This window comes from Oryx dammah, unplaced genomic scaffold (assembly GCF_014754425.2).
Source record: "Oryx dammah isolate SB20612 unplaced genomic scaffold, SCBI_Odam_1.1 HiC_scaffold_27, whole genome shotgun sequence".
Lineage (NCBI taxonomy): Eukaryota > Metazoa > Chordata > Mammalia > Artiodactyla > Bovidae > Oryx > Oryx dammah.
In genome coordinates, this window is record NW_024070211.1 from 63959589 (window position 1) to 63981507 (window position 21919).

The 21919-nt window shown below is 47.6% G+C and overlaps 1 protein-coding gene across 3 annotated transcripts in view; it reads right to left on the reverse strand.

Annotated features, from left to right (window-relative positions):
- Positions 1-17155: 17155 nt before the first annotated feature.
- The window catches only part of EPB41L5 (erythrocyte membrane protein band 4.1 like 5), a 169893-nt gene continuing 165129 nt past the window's right edge, over positions 17156-21919 (reverse strand). For all 3 annotated transcript variants that reach the window (XM_040228960.1, XM_040228958.1, XM_040228959.1), the window contains exon 25: positions 17156-21546. In XM_040228960.1, the coding sequence (XP_040084894.1) occupies positions 21480-21546 (67 nt within the window). In that variant the 3' untranslated portion in view covers positions 17156-21479. The remainder of the gene's footprint in view (positions 21547-21919) is intronic.

Genomic DNA, 21919 nt, shown 5'->3' on the forward strand with positions numbered 1-21919 from the left:
AGGCTTTGGGTGGAAGTCACAGGTTGGCGGCGGGGGGGGGGGGGGGGGGGCCACCTGGGATGTCCACAAGACCCTGCCACCCATAGACCTGCTTAAGGACCCCTGGCAGATGAGAACAGGCCCAGCAGGCCTCCCAGCACTCCACGAGTACCTGGACCAGCCCTCGGGGTCTGTGGGAGGGGAAGACCCAGAAAGGAAGAAGGCACAGGCCTCTCCATCACAAGGCCCCTGCACACAAAGTCAAGCAACAGCCATGTGCCCAATATACAGTCTAAGCTAAGGCTACCATGAAAGAAGACTATAAACTGGGTGACTTACACAACACTAGTTTATTTTCCCACCGTTCTGGAGGCTGGATGCCTGAGATCAGGTCCTGCTCTGTCAGATTCTGGTGAGGGCTCCTCCTGGCTGGCAGATGGCCCCCTTCCCACAGTGACCTCACTGTGACCTCATGTGGACGAGACAGAGGAAACCAGATCTCTGGTGTTTCTTCTTACAAGGGCACTAATACCATCATGTGGCCCCACCCTCATGACCTCATCTAAACTGAATCATCTCCCAAAGGCCCCATTTCTGAATGTAATCACCCTGGGAGGTAGGGCTTCAATTTATGAATTTGGGCCAGCAGGGGGTGAGGCTGGGGGGAACAGTTCAGTCCCAGGCACCCACTAAACACGACAGGCCCAAAGGCAGGTGTTCTGAGCACCTTACTGAGTACCTTCTGTCTACCAAGTGCAGTGATATGAGATCACAGAAAACATACCCTCTGGACTCTGTCCCCAGTCCCTGATACAGGGCTCTTGACTCTTGTAAATTCCTAAGCGGTAAAGAGCATTACTAAGTAAAGCAGTGCTAAGAGCATCGTTGTCTGCTCTAGCATCTTTTGCTACTCTGGTTAGCTCCTGGGTGGAGCTGGTCACCAGAGAGACAAAACGATTACATGCTTGGAATTTTCAGGCCCACCCCCGTGCACTGGAGAGAGGAGAGGGGCTGGGGATGGAGTCAGTTAGGATCATATCCACATGAGGGAGCCTCCATCAAACCCCACTGGTATGTGGTTGGAGAGTTCCCAGATAGAGGAACCAGGTGGGTGATGCTCCCAAATTCCTCAGGAACAGAAGTGCCTTCACCAGGGACCCTCACAGACCTGGACCCTGGTCCCAAGTAAGGTCACAACTGCAGGTGCCAGGGGTTAGGACTTGACCAGATCTTTCAGGAGGGCACGATTCCACCAACAGGAAGGTCACAGTGAGCAGTCCTGCCTCCAGGAACCCATGAGTCTAAGTTATAAGAGGCAAGATTTCTGTCAGTTTGGGGAGACTTTCTCAACTACAAGATCCACCTTCTCCGTCACCTGTCGGGGAGCCTCCCTCTCTCTCTGGCCTGGGGGTGGGAGCCAGGTGAGGGGCAGAGCTGCTCTGGTCACCCCACAGTGACAAGGCCCTGCCCTTCCTGTAAATCCAAGCAGTATCTGCTCACAGCCCCAGAGGAGGGGGAGGAATTCCCAGGTGGCTGCAAACAAGAAGGGTCCCCTTCACAGAGAGGCCATGCTTTACCTGAGGGCCCTGCAGGTGAGACAAGAAATAGGCCCCAGCCCTGCCCTCCAGAGGATCTATTTTGGGTCAGCAGATCCTGCTTCAAATCCCAGACAGGTAAGTTCAGCCTGGTTACCAGGCTGTTGCAGTGGAAAGGCAGGGCTCACGGTGGGACCAGGGAAGGTGGGCAGGTGACAGGTTGGCTTGTCTCCAGAAGCTCGGGGAGGTCTCAGAGGGAGCAGTGCAGCCCCCACACCACTGCTCCTCTCAGAGGCCAGGAGGGTAGACCAAAGCACCTTATCCTTTGCTAAAGCTGGCAGCTTCTAGAATCTGGCTATGCCCTTGAGGCCCTGAAACCTAGAGGGCTCACAGCAGGACACTCACTGTTTGGGGTCTTGCTCTTGGTCCTCAAGAATTTCCCTGGTAAAGAATCTGCCTGCCAAGCAGGAGACACAGGTTCAATCCCTGGGGTGGTAAGATCCCCTGGAGAAGTGGCAGCCCACTCCAGTACACTTGATTGGAAGATCCTGATGCTGGGAAAGATTGAGGGCAAAAGGAGAAGGGGGCGGCAGAGGATACTATGGTTAGATAACATCACTGACTCAATGGACTTGAATTTGAGCAAACTCCAGGAGATAGTGGAGGACAGAGGAGCCTGGTGTGCCATAGTCCACAGGGTCACAAAGAGTCAGACACAACTTAGCAACTGAACAACAAACTGGTCTGCAGCTAAGGTAATAGTCAGTACCAGTCAGCACCACTTCCTCCAGGAAGCTCTCTTTGATGCCACCTGCCCACTTGGGATGGATGAATATCTCTGGCTTCCCCGTTTCATAGCGCTCATCTTGCTGTATTAACAGGATCTGTTTCTACACCTGATCCCTTCGAGGGTGGGGGCGGGGCCTCCTTGAGGGCTGGCCAGTTGTCCCAGATCGCTGATAGGCCTGGCACACTGCCAGTCGAAGGATAAGCGGATGAGTGAACCAGGGCACTGGTGCCAGCTCCTGAGCCGTCACCTCCTGACTGTCCAGAGGGGATGAGAAGTGAGAAGCAGAATCAGATAAGAGAGATGGGGAGGGGGTGATCAAGGGTAGTGAGAAGCACCCAGCGCCCCTTGCAGAGAAGTTGCTCAGCAGCTGGAGAGGGCAGAGCAAAGGTCCCAAAACCTCAGGAAGAGATGGATCAAGGCCGGCTGGAGCCATGACACACCCACGCGAGGCACAGCCCGGGAGCCTCACTGTGTGTTTAACCATGGAGTCACAGGGCAGCACTGACCTCATGCAGACGTGCTTCTAGATCTTTGGGCCTCATCATCTCAACTCCCAAGAGACCAATCAGAGTCTGAGTCTTTTCAAGGCTCCAGTGGTGGAGCTAAGCCCAGGGCCCTCTTGGCATGACCTGGACCTTCCTTCTCCCTGGACAGAGCAGCCTCTGCTTGAGGGACACAGGCCCTCTCAGCCAAAGGGAGATGCTGGAGGGGCAGGGTGGGGGAAGTGTATGGGGGGCTGTGGTCAGACCACAGTGTCAGCCTGTGGGAGGCCAGTGAGCTGGAGCAGACATAGCAGCCACTCCCCCCAGGGGCCCATTCACTTGTTGGCCATGGCCAAGCCCTGCTGCCCCCCACCCCCTAGAGCAACCCCAGTGGCACCCTCACAGGTTCAGAGAACACCAGCAGCACCAGCAGTGAGGCCAGGACCATAAAGCCTCAGTGCAGGGGTGGTGCATGGATCCAGACCAGTCCCGGCATCCTCCCGCCCCTCATGGGGACCCACTGCACCTCTCTGGCTCAGACACCATCCTGCTGTCTTGATGTACCAGACAGCCTCAGGTCAAAGGCCCACACAGTGTGGGAAAGTTGGGGACCTCAAGGCGGATGAAGAGGCCACACCACCAAGCAGACAAGCCCAGGCGGGAAGTCCTGCAGAAGCAGCGAGCCACTCTGGCTGCTGCTGGGACTCGGGGCTGGATGGGTCTCCTGTCACTCAAGCTCCAGCTACCCTGCCCTCCTCTCCAGCTGGGGAGCAGGTGAGGCCCTCCTGGGAGGTTTTCCCACAGATCTGAAAAACAAGACCATCCACAGGGCCTCTCAAACTGTGTCTGGATCTCCGTAATGAACTGATGAGCTGGAGGGAAGTGCAAGATGGCACGAAGCCCCATCTCACCCCTCAGTTCTGAGCCTGCAGGCCACCCCCCCACCACCAGCCTCCTTGGGACAGCTCCCTTCTGAAAGATCCCCCCCCATTTACCACCATGACTTGTGCAATTCCTGGCTCCCCTGAAGGTGCCCTGGGAGGGCAGAAACAGAGTTGCTTTCAGAAAGGTTGGTTACTTGGTGAAAATTCCTCTCTTTTTCTCAGTAAGCCTAGGAAGGACTCGAAGTTTCTCCTGGCATGGTTTCTGCCTCCTCTTTCTAACTGTGACTTTTCTGACTGCAGCAGGGGTTTCTCAGTTTGGACATCTTTACTATGATCTTGATATGATCCGTTATTCTATATTTTTCAGGTAATTTAGTGTGCCTTCCATTTCCTGTTTCTTTTCTCATTTTTTAAAAAAGAGTTATTCGGTTTTTTAATTATTTTTGGCCACACTGGGTCTTCATCGCTATGCGTGGGCTTTCTCTAGTTGTGGCGAGTGGGGGCTACTCTCTAGTCGTGGCACATGGGCTCAATTGCCCCATGCTCTGTGGAATCTTCCCAGACCAGGGATCAGACCAGCGTACCGTGCATTGGCAGGCAGCTTCTTCACCAGTGGACCACCAGGGAAGTCTGTTTCTTTTTCACAACAGTTTTCAAATAAAGGTTGAACTTGAACAAGGGCTCCTCTTCCAGAGGTCTCTGTCCTAACATCCCACCCCAAGCTGCCCCCTCCTCTCTGTTCTTCCCTCACGATAGGACTGTCCTTCAAAGCATCTTCTAGTGTTGTCTACAATTGTTCTTTCTTTGATGGATTTCTGAAGGATGCTTTGGTCACAGTTACTTGAAATAGGATGTGATTCTGTCCATTTTCTCAATCTTTCTGGCGAGCCTCAGCCCGACGTATATGAGTACATAGATTTCTCATCTTTCAGGTCTTTTTGAGAAGTCTCTGTTGAGCTCAAGAAAAGATTGGGATTTTCAAGCTTTTTGTTATACGTCTCCAGTGTTTGTGTTGCCTTCAAACAAGAACAACAAATATGCAGTGTCTTATCTAAAGTGACTAAGTCCTGGGGTAGGACTGACTTCTCAGCCCGTTGATTCAGCAGCTTGATGACTTCATCAAGGCTCTGTCTGTCTGCTGCTGCCTCTGTGGTAGCTTCAGCCTCAGCCTCATCCCTAGAGGCTGCCGCTGTTTCAGACACTGGGTCGGAGAACAGCATCTCCTCGCCAGCTCTCAGCTGGGAACAAAGGAACCCTTCTGAGAAGCCCTCCAGCAGACTTCACCCATCTCACTGGCCTGAACTGGGTGAATGGTGAACTACACTGATAGATTTTCATTTCTGGATAAATCCTACTTAGTCTTTATGTCATATTCTTTTAAATGTATTATTGGATTCAGTTTGCCCAAGTTTTGTTAGGAATTTTTGTACCGACGCTTATAAAAGATGTTGATTTGTAGTTTCCTTTTTGTTAAGTCTTTGTCTAGTTTTAATAACAGGGAAATGCTGGTCTTAAAGAATAATTTGGGGGTATTCCCTTTCCCATTTGTTGCAAAGCTGTATAGAATGAGAGTTACGTCTTCCTTAAATGTTAGTTACCATTCTCCATTGAGACCATCTGGGCCTGATTTTCTTTGTGGGAAGATATTTAACTACAGCTGAAGTTTCTTTTATCTGTGACTTACATGTTGTCTACAGCTCTTTTGTCCTATACTGACAGTAGTTGCAAGAGGCAATATGGGTGGCAAAGCTCAGAATATATATATCTGGCTCTTTTCAGAAAAAGTCTGCTGATTCTTGTGCTTAAGACAATGAAGCCTGAGCTTAAGAGCTGACTGACGAAGCTACATGTGAATTTTAGATATTTTACTCACTAACTGAAATCTCAGAGAATGTGACACAGCACTAATGGCTCTTACTTTTCTCATCTGTAAATTAGAAATACCAGCAGTCAACTTCTGTAAGGCTTATTTCATCTCAAGCCTAAGACTATTACCATATATTACTGTAGATTCGTATTTTCTCAGGTTTTTTTTTCCCCCCTGGAATTTCTTTTATAATTATATGACTACTCAGGTTATCCACGTCTTGAATGAGTTTGGTAGTTTGTACCTTTGAGAGAATTTGTCCATTTCTCCTAAATTGTCGACTTTATTGGGATAAAGTTGTTCATAACATTCCCTTATTATTTAAAATTATATTTTTAGTCTTTTCTATTGAATGAAAGATTCTTTTAAAATTCTATAGTGCTTTACAGTTTTCAAAATTTCATACACACAATTTCGTATAATCCCCCTTATCATCCTGTAGGGTCTACTGATTCTGCTGTGATGTCATTTTATTACCCAGCAACTGGGTTGGCCTCTTGGTAGGTGTAGACATGACCAAACCAAAGCTCAGGAGAAGATAGGGTTTATTACTTGCAGCAAGTAAGAACACCAGGGATCTTTCCCAAAGCAGTGTCTCCCCAGATAGCAAAACTGGGGAAGCTGTAAGCTAAGGGTCCAGGCATATTCATGAGGGGGACTGAGCAGAAGAGAATTCAGCACAGAATTGGGACCAAGAGAGACAAAGTCCAAGCTTCAGTAGATTTAAATCAGGAGCATCAACACCATCATTCCACCCTTTACCTGGGTGGGGCCTTACTTCTTACAGAACTCAGAGATACACTGTTGTGTGTATCCCTTGACGGGGACCAGGACCCTGCCCACAAGGCTGCACTCTTGTTTCTTGGCTGCTCCCCCCTTGGCTCACCTTCCTCTCCCTTCCTTGATTAGCAACTGTTTGAACCTTCCCTTTGGAACTCAACCATTGCTGGTGGCTCAGAGGGTAAAGAGTCTGTCTGCAATGCAGGAGACCCAGCTTTGATCCCTGGTTCGGGAAGATCCCCTCGAGAAGGAAATGGCAACCCACTCCAGTATTCTTGCCTGGAGAATCCCATGGACGGAAGAGCCTGGCAGGCTACAGTCCATGCAGTCGCAAAGACTGAGTGACTTCACTTTGGAACTCAGGGAAGGTCATGGAGGCTAAAACCAATTCCCTATAAACAAGAAGGACTTCCCTGGTGGCTCAGATGGTAAAGAATCCGCCTGCAGTACGGGAGACCTGGGTTCAATCCCTGGGTTGGGAAGATTCCCCTGGAGGATGGCATGGCAACCCACTCCAGTATTTTTGCCTGGAGAATCCCCATGGACAGAGGAGCCTGGCGGGCTACAGTCCACGGGGTTGCAAAGAGTCAGACACAAATGAGCGACTAAGTATAAACAAGAAACAGGGGACATAGAAAGGGTTTGTACTGGGAGCCCCACAGGGGCCTGCTCTGTTTCAACCTCTCTACTTGTAATTTTTGATTTCTCCCTTTTTTCCCCTTAGTTTTACTCATTAGAGATTTATTAATTTTATTGGTCTTCTCAAGGAATCGGGACTTCCCTGGTGGTTCAGAGGTTAAAAGCGTCTGCCTCCAATGTGGGAGACCCGGGTTCGATCCCTGGGTCGGGAAGAGCCCCTGGAGAAGGAAATGGCAACCCACTCCAGTATTCTTGCCTGGAGAATCCCATGGACGGAGAAGCCTAGTAGGTTACAGGTCACAGGGTCGCAAAGAGCCGGACACGACTGAGTGACTTCACCTTCACCTTCTCAAGGAATCACTTTTCGGTTACTTTTATTTCCTCTTGTTATATTTTTTGGTTCTCATTTTCATTGATTACTGCTTTTTATTATGTCCTTTCTTCTGCTTACTTTGGACTCAATTACTTTCTCTTACTCTTTTTAAGGTGTAATCTGGGGTCATTGATTTGAGAACTTTTCTGGTAGAAGCAATAACTGGTATAAATATTTTCTTTTACTAATTTAGCTGTAGCCAGCAGGCTTTGAGGTTTTTATTTTCATTCAATTAAAAACACTTAATTTCCCTTTTGATTTCTTTTCACCACTAAGTTACTTAGAAGTGGGTTATTTAGTTCCTAAATACCTGAGGATGTTCTAGATACCTTTCTGCCACTGGTTTCTACTTTGATCCCATTATGTGTGTGCTCAGCTGCTTACACTATCTGTGTGTGCTTTGCAATCCTATGGACTGTAGCCTGCCAGGCTCCTCTGTCCATGGTTTCTCCAGGCAAGAATACTGAAGTGGGTTGCCATTCCTTCTCCAAGGGATTTTCCTGACCCAGGGATCAAACCCACATCTCCTACACTGGCAGGTGGATTCTTTACCACTGAGCCACCCTAGAAGTCTCTTAATCCCATTATAGTCAGACAATATACTTCGTATGATTTGAATCTTTTAAAATTCATTTAGATTTGAGGTTGGGAGCAGGGCCTAGGGTTTTATGTGTTTATTCCTACTGATGAACTTAAAACATAAGAGCAAGAATAAAAGTATGAAAAGGGAAAAGCAGTGTCACCCAAAGGCCAGTTATCTGAATCACCCAGGGCTTTCCGAAGGGTAACTCCATGGGTGGGGTGGCCTGGTTCTTTATCTGTGTTGCTGGCAATGTGTCTTTGAAATGGATGCCTTGGCAGTGAAAAACTTCATGTCAGACACTTAAAATTTAAAAAAATGAATTGTAAGGCACTTACATTAGAGAAGCATTAAAATCCCTGGATATAATTGAGGATTTATATATTTCTCTTTGCACTTCTATTCGTTTTGCTTCGCGCATTCTGAGGCTCTGTTGTTTAGTGCAGTCATTTAAGAGTCTTATGTTTCCTTGGTGAAGTTTTACTCTTTCCCCATTATGTATTATCTGTCTTTATTCCTGGTAGTGTTCCTTGTTTTACGAAACCCACATAGTATAAAATAAGCCATTTTCATCAGAATTTAGTGCATGCACAATGCAGTGCAGCTGTCACCTCTATCTAGTGGCAGCATTTTCAGAGTCCAAAGCGAAACCGAGTCGGACCCCGTGGGGCTCCCGGGCATGTAAGCCTTTCTGTGTACCTGTTTGTTGCTTTTAGGGAACAGGTTCCAGCCTCCATTGAAGAACTCCCTGAGTTCCAAAGGGCAGGTCCAAACAGTTGCTAATCAGGGAAGGGAGGGAATGCAGAGATAAGGGAGGAGTGGCCAAGAGACAACAGGGCAGACCTGGGACAGGATCCTGCTTTCATCTCAAGAGATACATGTAATCCCTGAGCTCTTCTGCAGAACTAAAACCCGCAACAGACGGAAGATGCTAACTACCTAATGAAGCATTCTTCATTCCAGAGACAAGTCACAGTTTGATAACCTCAAGAATCACAGAAGCTCATCAGGGACCACGAGGCCAGATTAAAGGAATGCAGGCCCTGCGCACACCCTGATCCTTATCAGCAACCCTGCCCTTGAACTACTGCTATAAAGTCAACTCTCTCAGTCCTGTCCAACTCTTTGCGACCCGTAGACTGTAGCCCACCAAGCTCCTCCGTCCATGGGATTCTCCGGGCAAGAATACTGGAGTGGGTTGCCATTTCCTCCTCCAGGGATCTGCCCAACCCAGAGATCGAACCCAGGTCTCCCACATTGCAGGCGGACGCTTTAACCTCTGCACCACCAGGGAAGCCCTTAAATACAAGAATACAGTCTCTCAGAAAACCTCCTATAGAGACACAGCAAAGATTTCAAGGGAGGAAAGGAAGCCAGGTTGAAAGAAGAAGGGGAAGGAGGCGGGAGGGGGGTGCGAAAGAGGTGGCCTTACAGACGTCTCCTGCCACCTACAGATACCCAGGCGTTATGGGACTTTCCCCTGGACCTCCAGAGAAGGGAGGACTGGAACTCGGCCCTACTAGAGGTCAGAACCAGAATTCGAGTTCTCTGCCAAGAGCAGGTGATCAGTCTCCAATCCTCAGCTCAGGCTGAGGGCCCTTCAACCAGATTCCTGTGTTCAGGATCGGGGGACTAGAAAAAAAGGGAAGGCTAGGAAGGGTTAAGGAGAGGAGAGACGGAAGCGGAGAGAGGTCAATGAAGTCTCTTGTTCCTTAACTCCTCACCAAATCCCCTCAGGTTGGGAGACGCAGTTTTGAGGGCATGAGCCTGCTGCGACTCCCTTTGCCTGGCAAAACAATATAGATTTTTTTCTACTGCACTCCAAACTCTGTCTTCGAGATTCAGTTTGGCAGAAGCCAAGCTTTTGGTATCAAAAGGAGACACTACACCTATTCCCCTCAATATCCCACTCCTGGCAACCGCTGATCTGCTTTCTATCTGTATGGATTTACCTGAACTGTACCTTTCTTTTTTTTTCCTTTTTTTTTTTTTTGAACTGTACCTTTCATATTGGTGGAATCATATAGCATATGACTTGTTGTGCCTGGTTTCTTTCACATAAGTTCAGTTCAGTTCAGTCGCTCAGTCACGTCCGACTCTTTGCGACCCCATGAATTGCAGCACGTCAGGCCTCCCTGTCCATCACCATCTCCCAGAGTTCACTCAGACTCACGTCTGAGTCACCATCTGCAGTGATTTTGGAGCCCCCAAAAATGAAGTCTGACAGTTTCCACTGTTTCCCCATCTATTTCCCATGAAGTGATGGGACCAGAGGCCATCATCTTCATTTTCTGAATGTTGAGCTTTAAGCCAACTTTTTCACTCTCCTCTTTCACTTTCTTCAAGAGGCTTTTTAGCTCCTCTTCACTTTCTGCCATAAGGGTGGTGTCATCTGCATATCTGAGCTGATTGATATTTCTCCTGGCAATCTTGATTCCAGCTTGTGTTTCTTCCAGTCCAGCGTTTCTCATGATGTACTCTGCATATAAGTTAAATAAGCAGGGTGACAATATACAGCCTTGACGTACTCCTTTTCCTGTTTGGAACCAGTCTGTTGTTCCATGTCCAGTTCTAACTGTTGCTTCCTAACCTGCATACAGATTTCTCAAGAGGCAGGTTAGGTGGTCTGGTATTCCCATCTCTTCCAGAATTTTCCACAGTTTCTTGTGATCCACATAGTCGAAGGCTTTGGCATAGTTAAGAAAGCAGAAATAGATGTTTTTCTGGAACTCTCTTGCTTTTTCCATGATCCAGCAGATGTTGGCAATTTGATCTCTGGTTCCTCTGCCTTTTCTAAAACCAGCTTGAACATCAGGGAGTTCACGGTTCACATATTGCTGAAGCCTGGCTTGGAGAATTTTGAGCATTACTTTACTAGCATGTGAGATGAATGCAATTGTGTGTAGTTTGAGCATTCTTTGGCATTGCCTTTCTTTGGGATTGGAATGAAAACTGATCTTTTCCAGTCCTGTGGCCACTGCTGAGTTTTCCAAATTTGCTGGCATATTTAGTACAGCACTTTCACAGCATCATCTTTCAGGATTTGAAACAGCTCAACTGGTATGCCATCACCTCCACTAGCTTTGTTCGTAGTGATGCTTTCTAAGGCCCACTTGACTTCACATTCCAAGATGTCTGGCTCTAGATGAGTGATCCCATCATGATTATCTGGGTCGTGAAGATCTGTTTTGTACAGTTCTTCTGTGTATCCTTGCCACCTCTTCTTAATATCTTCTGCTTCTGTTAGGTCCAGACCACTTCTGTCCTTTATCGAGCCCATCTTTGCATGAAATGTTCCCTTGGTATCTCTAATTTTCTTGAAGAGATCTCTAGTCTTTCCCATTCTGTTCTTTTCCTCTATTTCTTTGCACTGATCGCTGAAGAAGGCTTTCTTATCTCTTCTTGCTATTCTTTGGAACTCTGCATTCAGATGCTTATGTTTTTCCTTTTCTCCTTTGCTTTTCGCCTCTCTTCTTTTCACAGGTATTTGTAAGGCCTCCCCAGACAGCCATTTTGCTTTTTTGCATTTCTTTTCCATGGGGATGGTCTTGATCCCTGTCTCCTGTACAATGTCACAAACCTCTTTCCATAGTTCATCAGGCACTCTATGTATCAGATCTAGGCCCTTAAATCTATTTCTCACTTTCACTGTATAATCATAAGGGATTTGATTTAGGTCATACCTGAATGGTCTAGTGGTTTTCCTTACTTTCTTCAATTTGAGTCTGAATTTGGTAATGAGGAGTTCATGATCTGAGCCACAGTCAGCTCCTGGTCTTGTTTTTGTTGACTGTATAGAGCTTCTCCATCTTTGGCTGCAAAGAATATAATCAGTCTGGCTTCGGTGTTGACCATCTGGTGATGTCCATGTGTAGAGTCTTCTCTTGTGTTGTTGGAAGAGGGTGTTTGCTATGACCAGTGCATTTTCTTGGCAAAACTCTATTAGTCTTTGCCCTGCTTCATTCCGCATTCCAAGGCCAAATTTGCCTGTTACTCCAGGTGTTTCTTGACTTCCTACTTTTACATTCCAGTCCCCTATAATGAAAAGGACATCTTTTTTGGGTGTTACTTCTACAAGGTCTTGTAGGTCTTCATAGAACTGTTCAACTTCAGCTTCTTCAGCATTAGTGGTTGGGGCATAGACTTGGATAACTGTGATATTGAATGGTTTGCCTTGGAGACGAAGAGATCATTCTGTTGTTTTTGAGATTGCATCCAAGTACTGCATTTCGGACTCTTTTGTTGACCATGATGGCTACTTCATTTCTTCTGAGGGATTCCTGCCCGCAGTAGTAGATATAATGGTCACCTGAGTGAAATTCACCCATTCCAGTCCATTTTAGTTCACTGATTCCTAGAATGTCGACATTCACCCTTGCCATCTCTTGTTTGACCACTTTCAATTTGCCTTGATTCATGGACCTGTCACTCCAGGTTCCTATGCAATATTGCTCTTTAAAGCATTGGATCTTGCTTCTATCACCAGTCACATCCACAACTGGGTATTATTTTTGCTTTGGCTCCATCCCTTCATTCTTTCTGGAGTTATTTCTCCACTGATCTCCAGTAGCATATTGGGCACCTAATGACCTGGGGAGTTCCTCTGTTGGTATCCTATCATTTTGCCTTTTCATACTGTTCACTTTCACATAGCATGATGTTTTCAAGGTTTATCCATGTTGCAGCACACAATTAATTCCTTTCTATGGGTAAATGCTCTTCTGCTGTAGAGACAGGCCACATTTTGTATATGCATTCATCCACCAATGGACAACTGAGCGGCTTCCACCATTTGGCAGTAACCTTGCTGCTACAATAAAGCCAAGTGGTGCCTCCCCAGCCCAGACTGTTTTTTCCTCTGGCCACCCAGGATCCTCAGTTGCTTGATCACGTCTACTCTCTTCACAAGGCACCAGGCTTCCAAGGGGTCAGAGCCCACCCACCTTCCCCACACCTGTACTCAAGCACAGGCAGGCATGCACACACCTGCACAAGCCAGGGAAAGACTCATTCCCACCAGGGGAGTGGATGGTGCTTGTCACCCCAAGCCCACATCCCCTCAGAAATAACTGATGAATGAGGATGCTTGTTAAGCCTAGGAAACCTCTTTTGTTTGCCATTTAAGCAACATGAGAACAGGATAAAAATTATACACATTTCTTCTAGCAGCTATCTTGACTCCTTTGGACTTAAATTCCATGGTCTTTCAGAGCCATGTCAGTTCCCACACCCTCACTTCAGGGTCCCCCAGATCCCCACCAAGTGGCCGTGGAATTCTCATACTCTTTGGTGTCATTAACCTTGATCTTCCCAGGGTGCCTGGTTTTACCACCATCAGTGCAAATATCAATAAGGTAAAGGGAAAATGTATTTCAACATTATTATATAAGTAGCTTTGACTTCCCAAACTCCACGTTCCCTGAACTCAACTTTGAAAACCTCTAGACTGAATTATTTTCTCAGTATCTTACTGTCTCGTGAGCCCCCATGGGCTGGGCCTCCCAAAATTGCAGTGAGTGCTGGCTCAAAGGCTGGCATCTCCATGATCATAGTTTCAGGGATTAGCACATGAATGAAGGAGCTGGGATTTGGGAGTTGAAGTTTAAAACTCAGGACCCTAAGGCCAGACAAAGACACTACAAGTAAAGGAAATTACAGACAAATATCTTTTATGGATATTGATATAAAAATCCCACTAAAAATACCAGCAACCTGAAAATCAGTGAATGTAAGACGCCACATTAACAAAATGAAAGAAAGTAAAAAACATGTGGTCATCTCAATTGATGCAGAAAAAGCATCTGACAAAACTCAATATACCCTTTCATGATAAAAACATTCAGCAAAGTAGGAATGGAAGGAAACTGCTTTGACATGATAAAGGCCATATACGTAAAGCCCACAGCTGACATGATGCTCAGTGAAAAACTGAAGGCTTTTTGTCTTGTCACCTAAGGCTGCTCTAACAAACGGTCATAACCTGGGCAGCTTGAACAGCAAGCGTTTCTTTCCTGCAGGTCTGGAGGCTGGGAGCAGTGTTCCAGCCTAGCCAAGTGCCAGGCAAGGGCCTCCTTCCTCAGCGCACGTGTGCAGAGATAGGTGTCTGTGTTTCTTCCTCTCTCTAACCACATCTGTCGCATCACGGGGGCTCCACTCTCGTGACTTCATCTAAACCTGATCAGATCAGGAAAAAACAAAGATGCCCTTTTTGGGGGGCCACTTCCACTGAATACTGGAAGTTCTAGCCAAAGAAATTAGCCAAGGGAAAAAAAAATGACATCCAAAATCAAAAGGAAGAAGGAAAATTATCTCTGGATATTCACAGCAAAAGAATGAAGTTGGATCGTTCCCATACACAACATGTAACATAAAATGAATCAAGACATAAAAGAGCTAAAAACTATGAAACTCTTTAGGAGAAAACACAGGGGGAAATCTTCGTGATACTGGATTTGACAATCATTTCTTGGATATGACACTCGAAAAGCACAGGCAACACAAGAAAAAAATAAGATAAATCAGACCTGCAAAATTTAAGAATCTGTACACGGTAGGACATTCTCAACACAGCAAAAATGCATTTCACAGAATGACAGAAGATATTTGTAGTCATGTATCTGGTAAGAGATTAAAATCCAGGATATATAAGGAACTCCTAAAATTCAACAAAAACAATTCAATAATGGACAAAGAATCTGAATAGAGATTTCTCCAAAGAATACACACAAATGCTCAACAAACATATGAAAAGATACTCAGCGTCACTAATAAACAGGGAAATAAAAAATTAGAATTATAATCAGATATCACTTTTGTGTCTCTTTGCAACCCCATGGACTGTAGCCCACCAGGCTCCTGTGTCCATGGGATTCTCCAGATAAGAACACTGGAGTGGGTTGCCATTTCCTTCTCCATTATACCCATTAGAACAGCTATTATAAAAAACTAACAAACTAAAACAGAGAACAGTATTGGTAAGGATGTGAAGAGACTAGAACACTTGTGCATTGCTGATGGGAACATAAAATGACGCAGCTGCTGTGGAAATGAGTTTAGCGGTTCCTCAAAAAGAATGACATTATGGTTCTGCAATTCTACTTCTGGGTTTATTGCCCAGAGATTTGAAAGCATGGACTTGAACAGACACTCATACATGCGTGTTCACAGCAGTGTTATTCACAATAGCAAAAGGTGTAGGAGAGCAGGATTTTCTACCCCAAAATACATCTTTTGGACATATTAATTATTTGGTTATTTTATAAGGAAGAGCAGACATTTGGGAAACTCTGAAAACCAAGTAGGAGTCAACTTCTGGTAAGGAATATGGACATTTCTAAGGGAAATCTCCATTTGTAGGCATCTTCCTCCCTGTACCAGGAACAGGGGGATGCCCAAATCTCTAGAAACTTCTACCATCAGGAAGGCAGGACTTCAACTGAAAACAGATGCAGGAGGGCGGCTGGTGGGGATGCTGCACAGGCCAGTCATCCTCAGTGGCAGGTGAGGGCACGAACACTCTGGTGTACCTTTGGAAGGGGTGTAAGGATGGCTCCTTCAGGATGGATGGGACGAGTTCTGGGTCCCCTGCAGTTCTGAAAGCACGAGTTCATGCAGCCCTCCTGTTCACAGCCAGTGAGCCTTTGCTGGTCACACCCAGCCTGAGCTGTTGTGAAACTCTTCCTGGTGCAAGAACATCTGTGGGCACATCCAGTCCTTGCAGAGCTCAATCTGTCCAAATCCACACCCTATCTGTGTCTCCTGGGGCATATGGCGTCAACGTGCTCCATCATACATGGTGGGAGATGGGCTGGGGGCCTCCTGTAGCTTCTTTCCAACGCTGGTCCACCTGGGCCTCTGGCCTGACTGCCCGTGGATGCTGCTGACCCGCAGGCTGGGTTGCCTCTCAGAAGGGTGATCACAGAGCAGTTTCTCTCTGCGTCACCACCAGATAGGCCTCTCTCCGCCCAGAGCCCTCAGCCATCTCGGCTTAGACACTGCCTGCCTACAGGGCCTCCTAGGCCCTGCTCTGTGCCCTCAACTGCAGCCCAAGCTTGGGGCAGCAGCTGGCCTGCAAGTCTCCTCTGGGTCTGTGGCCAAATGGGAGGAGAGAAAATGTATCTCATGAAGCTTCCCTGGTCCCCACCCTCAGTGGGGCAGGATAGAGGGACAGCTTGGCATCCCACTTGGCACCCCTGGGCCCAAGGTGGAGACGGCAAAAGCCCTCCAAGACCCCTGCTTCCGTAACTTGGTGATGAGCAGGTCACATGCCAGAACAACCCAGCAGCCCTGTGGTTTCTGCACAGTGGTCCCCAAACCCAGCTTTCCCATTCAGCTTACAGGCTTCCTGCTCCCAGGACACTAGATGTCCCCGACTTAGGGCTCGGGGTCTGATGCCTGGACCCCGCTACTTGCTGTTTGTTCTGTAGCAATGGTGTCTGCTGGTCACCACTGGCAGGTGTGAAAGGGCTTCCCTGTGTCAGTGAGGGGCGGGAGGTTTGCTGTTACTGATAGGGACATGACACCTTTGCACAGATAGCCTGACACCTCGGAGATGGTCAGTCACTGGGTGCTGTCTGTCCACCCAAGCATGTTGGGCTCAGAAAAGCAAAGCCCTGCCTGTCTGCCTTTTGGCAGAATGGGCTTCACTCTCAGGTTGGGGGGAGAGGGGGGATCTGGGACGCTGGCAGGTAAACCAGGGCTGCTGAGACAGCAGACCATCCAGGTCTCTGGGGGCCTGGCTTCACCCCCCAACCCTGGAACCTGGGGGCGGATGTGCCCTCCTGGATAGAGTCCTGGGAGGTCCAGTCTCCCCCAGCTGCCCACTTCTTTCTGCCTTTGGTATGTGGGAAGGCCTGCAGCTTGGGGCACATGGGACAACCCAGCTGGCTGGGTTTGAGCGAGTTCTCAGTTCAAAGGTGTCCTCCCTGGGCCTGGGGTGGCCTGCAGGGGAGGGGAGGGAGGGCAGGGTGCAGGGGCAGTGGCACCAGGATGGCCGCCACCAGGTCCAACGGGTAGCGAGCGGGTTCTTCCTGCACCATGCTGCTCTTCCCAGGATGTGCTGGGATGGCCAATGGGGTTTCTTAACTTTCAAAATGCCTCAACATCCAGATTTACACCACTGACACCAAAATGAACGCTGCACACTGTGGTTCTGCTCCTGCTCGACTCTTGCCAACATCTCTGCTGAGAAGAGCAGAGCTCAGCAGGCGTGCATCACATGTCCAAGAAACCGGAATAGCTCACAAAACTGTTTCACAAAAGCTTTATTGGTGGTCAGGTCTACAGCGGTCGTCTCATTGTACAAACAACTCATAGGTGAGTGCAGTGCTTCCAGTACAAGTCATATAAAACTGTGGGACACATTGCAGGAATAGTGCACTTGATAAAAAAATAAATTACACTTTAAAAGCTACTTCAAAGCTTTATACATATAAAAAGTAAACACAAAATAGTTAGTGAGGTCCTCGTAACCGTCTATCATAACCACACAGGAAGATTAAAGAGCAGAGGTCTGCGCCCAAATGCTTTTCTGATGAATAAAAACCCTGGACAGGGACTGAATCACTGTCTCCATCAATGTGATAAAGTGACTCGTGGATCCCACCTCTTAGAGCTGGAGACAATCACAGCTCTGCCAGCATGAGAATTCAGCAGAGTTCAGGGCATATTTAAATGAACCAAACAAAATTCCTCATCCTGCAGGCTAACACAGGAAAAGCTCCCAACGTTTTTCTCAACATTCAGGAACCATAGGTTTACATTTGTGAGAGGAATAAGAGCAAATAATATGGAATGTGTATTATGCATTAGAAGATTCCAGGTTTCTAAGCAACCAAAACGTTGAGGGCACGATGGAGCAGAACTCGGAGCCCTCCCAGCCTCTCAGGGATGGGAGCCCAGGACTGTTTTGTCCACATGGGAGCAAGGATGCCAACGGAGAAATGCCAGGGCCTCCAGGGACAGAGCACCTGCGGAGCCCGTCTGAACACCCGCTGGCTCCCGGGAACCATCTGCCGGAGACTGCCAGGAAGAGGTCCCTGCCTGCAGCCAAGTAGGGGCACTCACCTTCATCTACACCATGCACACTCGGGCGGCAGGGGGCAGCCGAGTCTTCACCACCTCCGCTCCTCACTTTTTGCCTGCTATCTCTACCCTCAATGAGAAGCTGAGAATTTGGCTTCTCAAGAGCCTGACTTACAGAAAAACAAGAGAACTTCCCTCTGTGCAAATGACTGCCAAATAATCTGCTCTGAGGGGGTTTCTGCTGTGACTTGTCAAGGTCTGCAGGGGCTTGTCCAAGAGGAGACAGAGGCAGTGCTGGCCAGAAATGAGATGCATGAGGAACAAGTAGTCAGGAAGCAGGGGGCACCCTGGGGCTTTCACTCTCCAGTGTCCACAGAACATCTGTGACCGCACAAGTAGATACAGGTAAAGACCTTCTCCAGGGGATCTTCCTGACCCAGGGATCGAACCCAGGTCTCCCGCACTGTAGATAGACGCTTTACCGTCTGAGCCACCAGGGAAGTCCTTAGGAGACTATAAGACATGTTTAATAAAAAATTTCTCAAAACAACATCAATATTTTAGGAAAGCATCTAAGGGTATTTCTAAATTTATCAAGATCAAAGGAATCTAATCATTCCTTTGTTCAGCAGAGTTTCCATAAGGGCAGGAATGCAAGAACAATGAGCCCTTCCTGTGCACACAGATGCTATGACCTTTTAAGGTCCTGAGAAACAGGATTTCATGAGCTACTTCACAAGTTCTCAAGAAGGGTCTGGGGGAGAAAACTGAAACCTACCAACCTGACTTTAAATCCACCCGCACACCCAGGCCAGCTCTCCATTCCCCAACCTTCTCTGAGGGCCAGGACGTGAGCTGATCAGCATCTTAGCTCTTAACGCTGACAACCGCCACCCTCAGGTGGCAGGAGACGAGGGGCTCGGCACTAACTGAACTCTGCAAATCACCAGAAATTGCAGATCCTCACAGACCAACCAGGCCATGGCAAGAGGACAAAAATAGCTCCCACCCTCCCCCCCTGAGGCCCCTAAACCTGCTCAGAGCCACAAGCACCATCACCCTAGCTCCTAGGGAGTCACCAGAGTGAAAACTGGAAAGAAAGTGACACAGAACTGAGCCTCTGGTTCAAGCAGGCTTCTGTTACTTCTGCCAAACAGGTCTATCAGCTCAGCTATGAACCCTCTCCAAGCACCCTCCAATGCAGGGGTGCCAACCGTGCTCCCACACACTGTCATTCCTGCTCTTTCCAGAAACGTGCTCCTTAACTCCTGACGGCATGAGACACGGCCAGTACTCTCTGCAGCTACACAGGACTAATGCAGAGGAGACTCTGGATATAGCAAAGCTTCCCACCCGACCAGTCAGTAGCACATCACTTCAGAGCTGCCCTCAGTTGATGGGCTGGTTCCAATGCACAGAAGGATGCGAAGATCTTCCATCATCAGGAACTGCTCCTGAGGGCCAGCAAGTCAGCAGGGCCACCTCAGCAGGACCCCCACAGCCCCTTGCCCAATTCAATGTAACCACCTGCCCACTGGGCCATCCAGACTCCCCACACACTTGGCTCTCTGCCAGCATCCTCACTGACTCACACCTGCTGCTCCTCCCCTTACCCGCCTGCCCCACGCCCCAGGCTCAGGTGAGCAGAGCAGGGTGAGCCTTACAGTTGCCTGGGGATGGCAGACAGGAAAGGAGATGTATACTTGACAGGCATCTTTTCTGTCAGGGCTAATTCATATCAATTTCCATATTTACCACTCTTTGTCAGGACCTGAAACAAAATTTCCTTTTAGCTTGAGATTCAAATGCATTTTAAGAAAGTCTCCTCAGTACCAGAAGACACAAAGGTAATGGAATATTTTCAACAAACTAGTTCCGAAATCTAGAAAATGTCTCAGAGACCAGAAACACAACCTTAACATTTCTACCTGCAGGGTCGTCAGTGTTGTGAAAACACAATATCCAGTCCAGCACGTCCTGGGTCAAGTCCACAATCTCAGCCTAAGGGCTACAGGAGGTAGCCAACAAGAAGGGCCAACTCCCTTTCCTTCAGCAAAACTGTTTGGTGCGAAGTAGTTTCCAACCTCCACAGGTCCCAGGAACAGCACAGGAAGAAAACCCTCTCCAGGCAGACACAAGTGTGTGACTGCCTGAGCTGACTATGTTACAGGGAACCCATGACAGTCTAGACCAAGGAGTTTTAAACATCTTAAAACTTCATGTTTTTTTATGGAGAACAGACATTAACACTCAATTAAGTTCTGGTTTCTGCGGGGCAGGAAACCAAAACCAAATTCCAGGAGGTATACTTTAACATCAGCCCTTGATAACAGGGATTAACTTCCCAACATGGTTTCCAGATCACCCTCATTCCCCACAGCAAATGAGGTTTACTTTACACATTCCAAAGTTTTAAAGCTAAAAGAGTATTTTTCTGGGTATTAAAATTCTTTTCTCTATTGTCTATAATGAGCATTTAACACCTTAACAACCAGAACTTTCTGTACAGATGGAAAATAATGAGGAAATTAGAAAGAACCCCTTTAAACTAACACAAAACCCTAACATTCTCTCAATACCTGCATTTAGTTTCAGATGTGAATCCCCCTAACCCAATTCCCTATTTCTATCCTGGTAGTTTTTCCTTCAGTTTACAAAATCTAAGTTTATTCAGCTTACATTAAAAAGAAATAGAGCCTTCATCCAAAGAGGTGCCCAGAAACTACTGTGCTCTCTTTCAGTCCCCGAGTCAACATGGCCTTCAGCCCCATGCGGCCCAGGAAGAAGTGTGGGTGCCTGGAGGAAATGCCTCAGGGTCTCTGCAACCCTCCCCACCCCTTCCAGACCAAAAAGTGACAGGTGTGTGAGGGCCATGTAGACATGCTTCCTGAAGGGAGGCTGGGCTGAAAACACATGCCAGGCAAATGACTTTTCTGTAGTTCTTCTCAAGGTCTATCTTGGTTTACATCATTAGGTTACCTTGATGTAAACTTGAAGTGTTAAGAAAGCCAGTCCAGCAAAAAGTCAAAAGTATGGGAAGCATCTGAAAATCCTCTGTATTCTAAAAACTTCTCTGTAGTAGTCAATCTATCTAAATCCCCGATTTCCAGGCAATGCACAGAAAGGTACAATTTCTCTAGCAGGCATTCAAGGACACTCACCCTGATACCAGCCAGAGAAGTAACCTTTGCCAGGCCGATGATGACCACCAGGGACAGCCCACCCCAAGGGGGCATGGTGAATAGTCACATCCACTAGGTGGAGCCAAGAGCTTGGAGGAAACCACAGGGAAAGGCATTCCCACCGTTAGGAATTCACAACTTCAACAGAATCAGGGAAAGTAAGACTGTATTGCGTCACTTGGGCAAAAGTGTAGTGTAATTAGCCCTTCCAGTTGGACGGAAATGTAGCTGCTTTTTCATGGAACTGAAGTCTAAACCAGGTGAGCTTTTCACCCACTAGTGCAGAACTGGCTCCAGCAGAAGTGGACTCTGGGATGGACGGCTGGGGGCCCGGCCTTGGGTCACAGGCACAGAGCAACCATCCCTCAGAGCTCAGTCGTCAGCAAACACTTCTGCTTCAAGGTGGCTTCTCCAGCTGAGGCTGGAGCAGAGCTGACAAGAAGAAAGAATGTGTTATTCAGTTTTTGGAAAATGAAAAGACAACCCTCCCACAAGAGAGCAACATGCATCTCCCCACCAGTGCCCCATAGAGCAAAGGGAACTGCCTTGTAAACCTAATTCAGCAATTTCACACAAGGTCATTTTCTAGATAACCAATACTTTTTCATCTTGAAATGGACTCTAAAAGACACTGATTTCCCCTACTTCCTTGAATAAAATACACTGAACAGACACCTAGTTTCTTGCTGAGTCAGGGCTGTTACTAGAACATGGACGACACGGACAACATGGTGAGCAGGATGGCCACATGCTCAGGAAGCAGTAGGGAAGGAGGTCCTGCGCTCATGGCCCGGAGCCCGCAGCC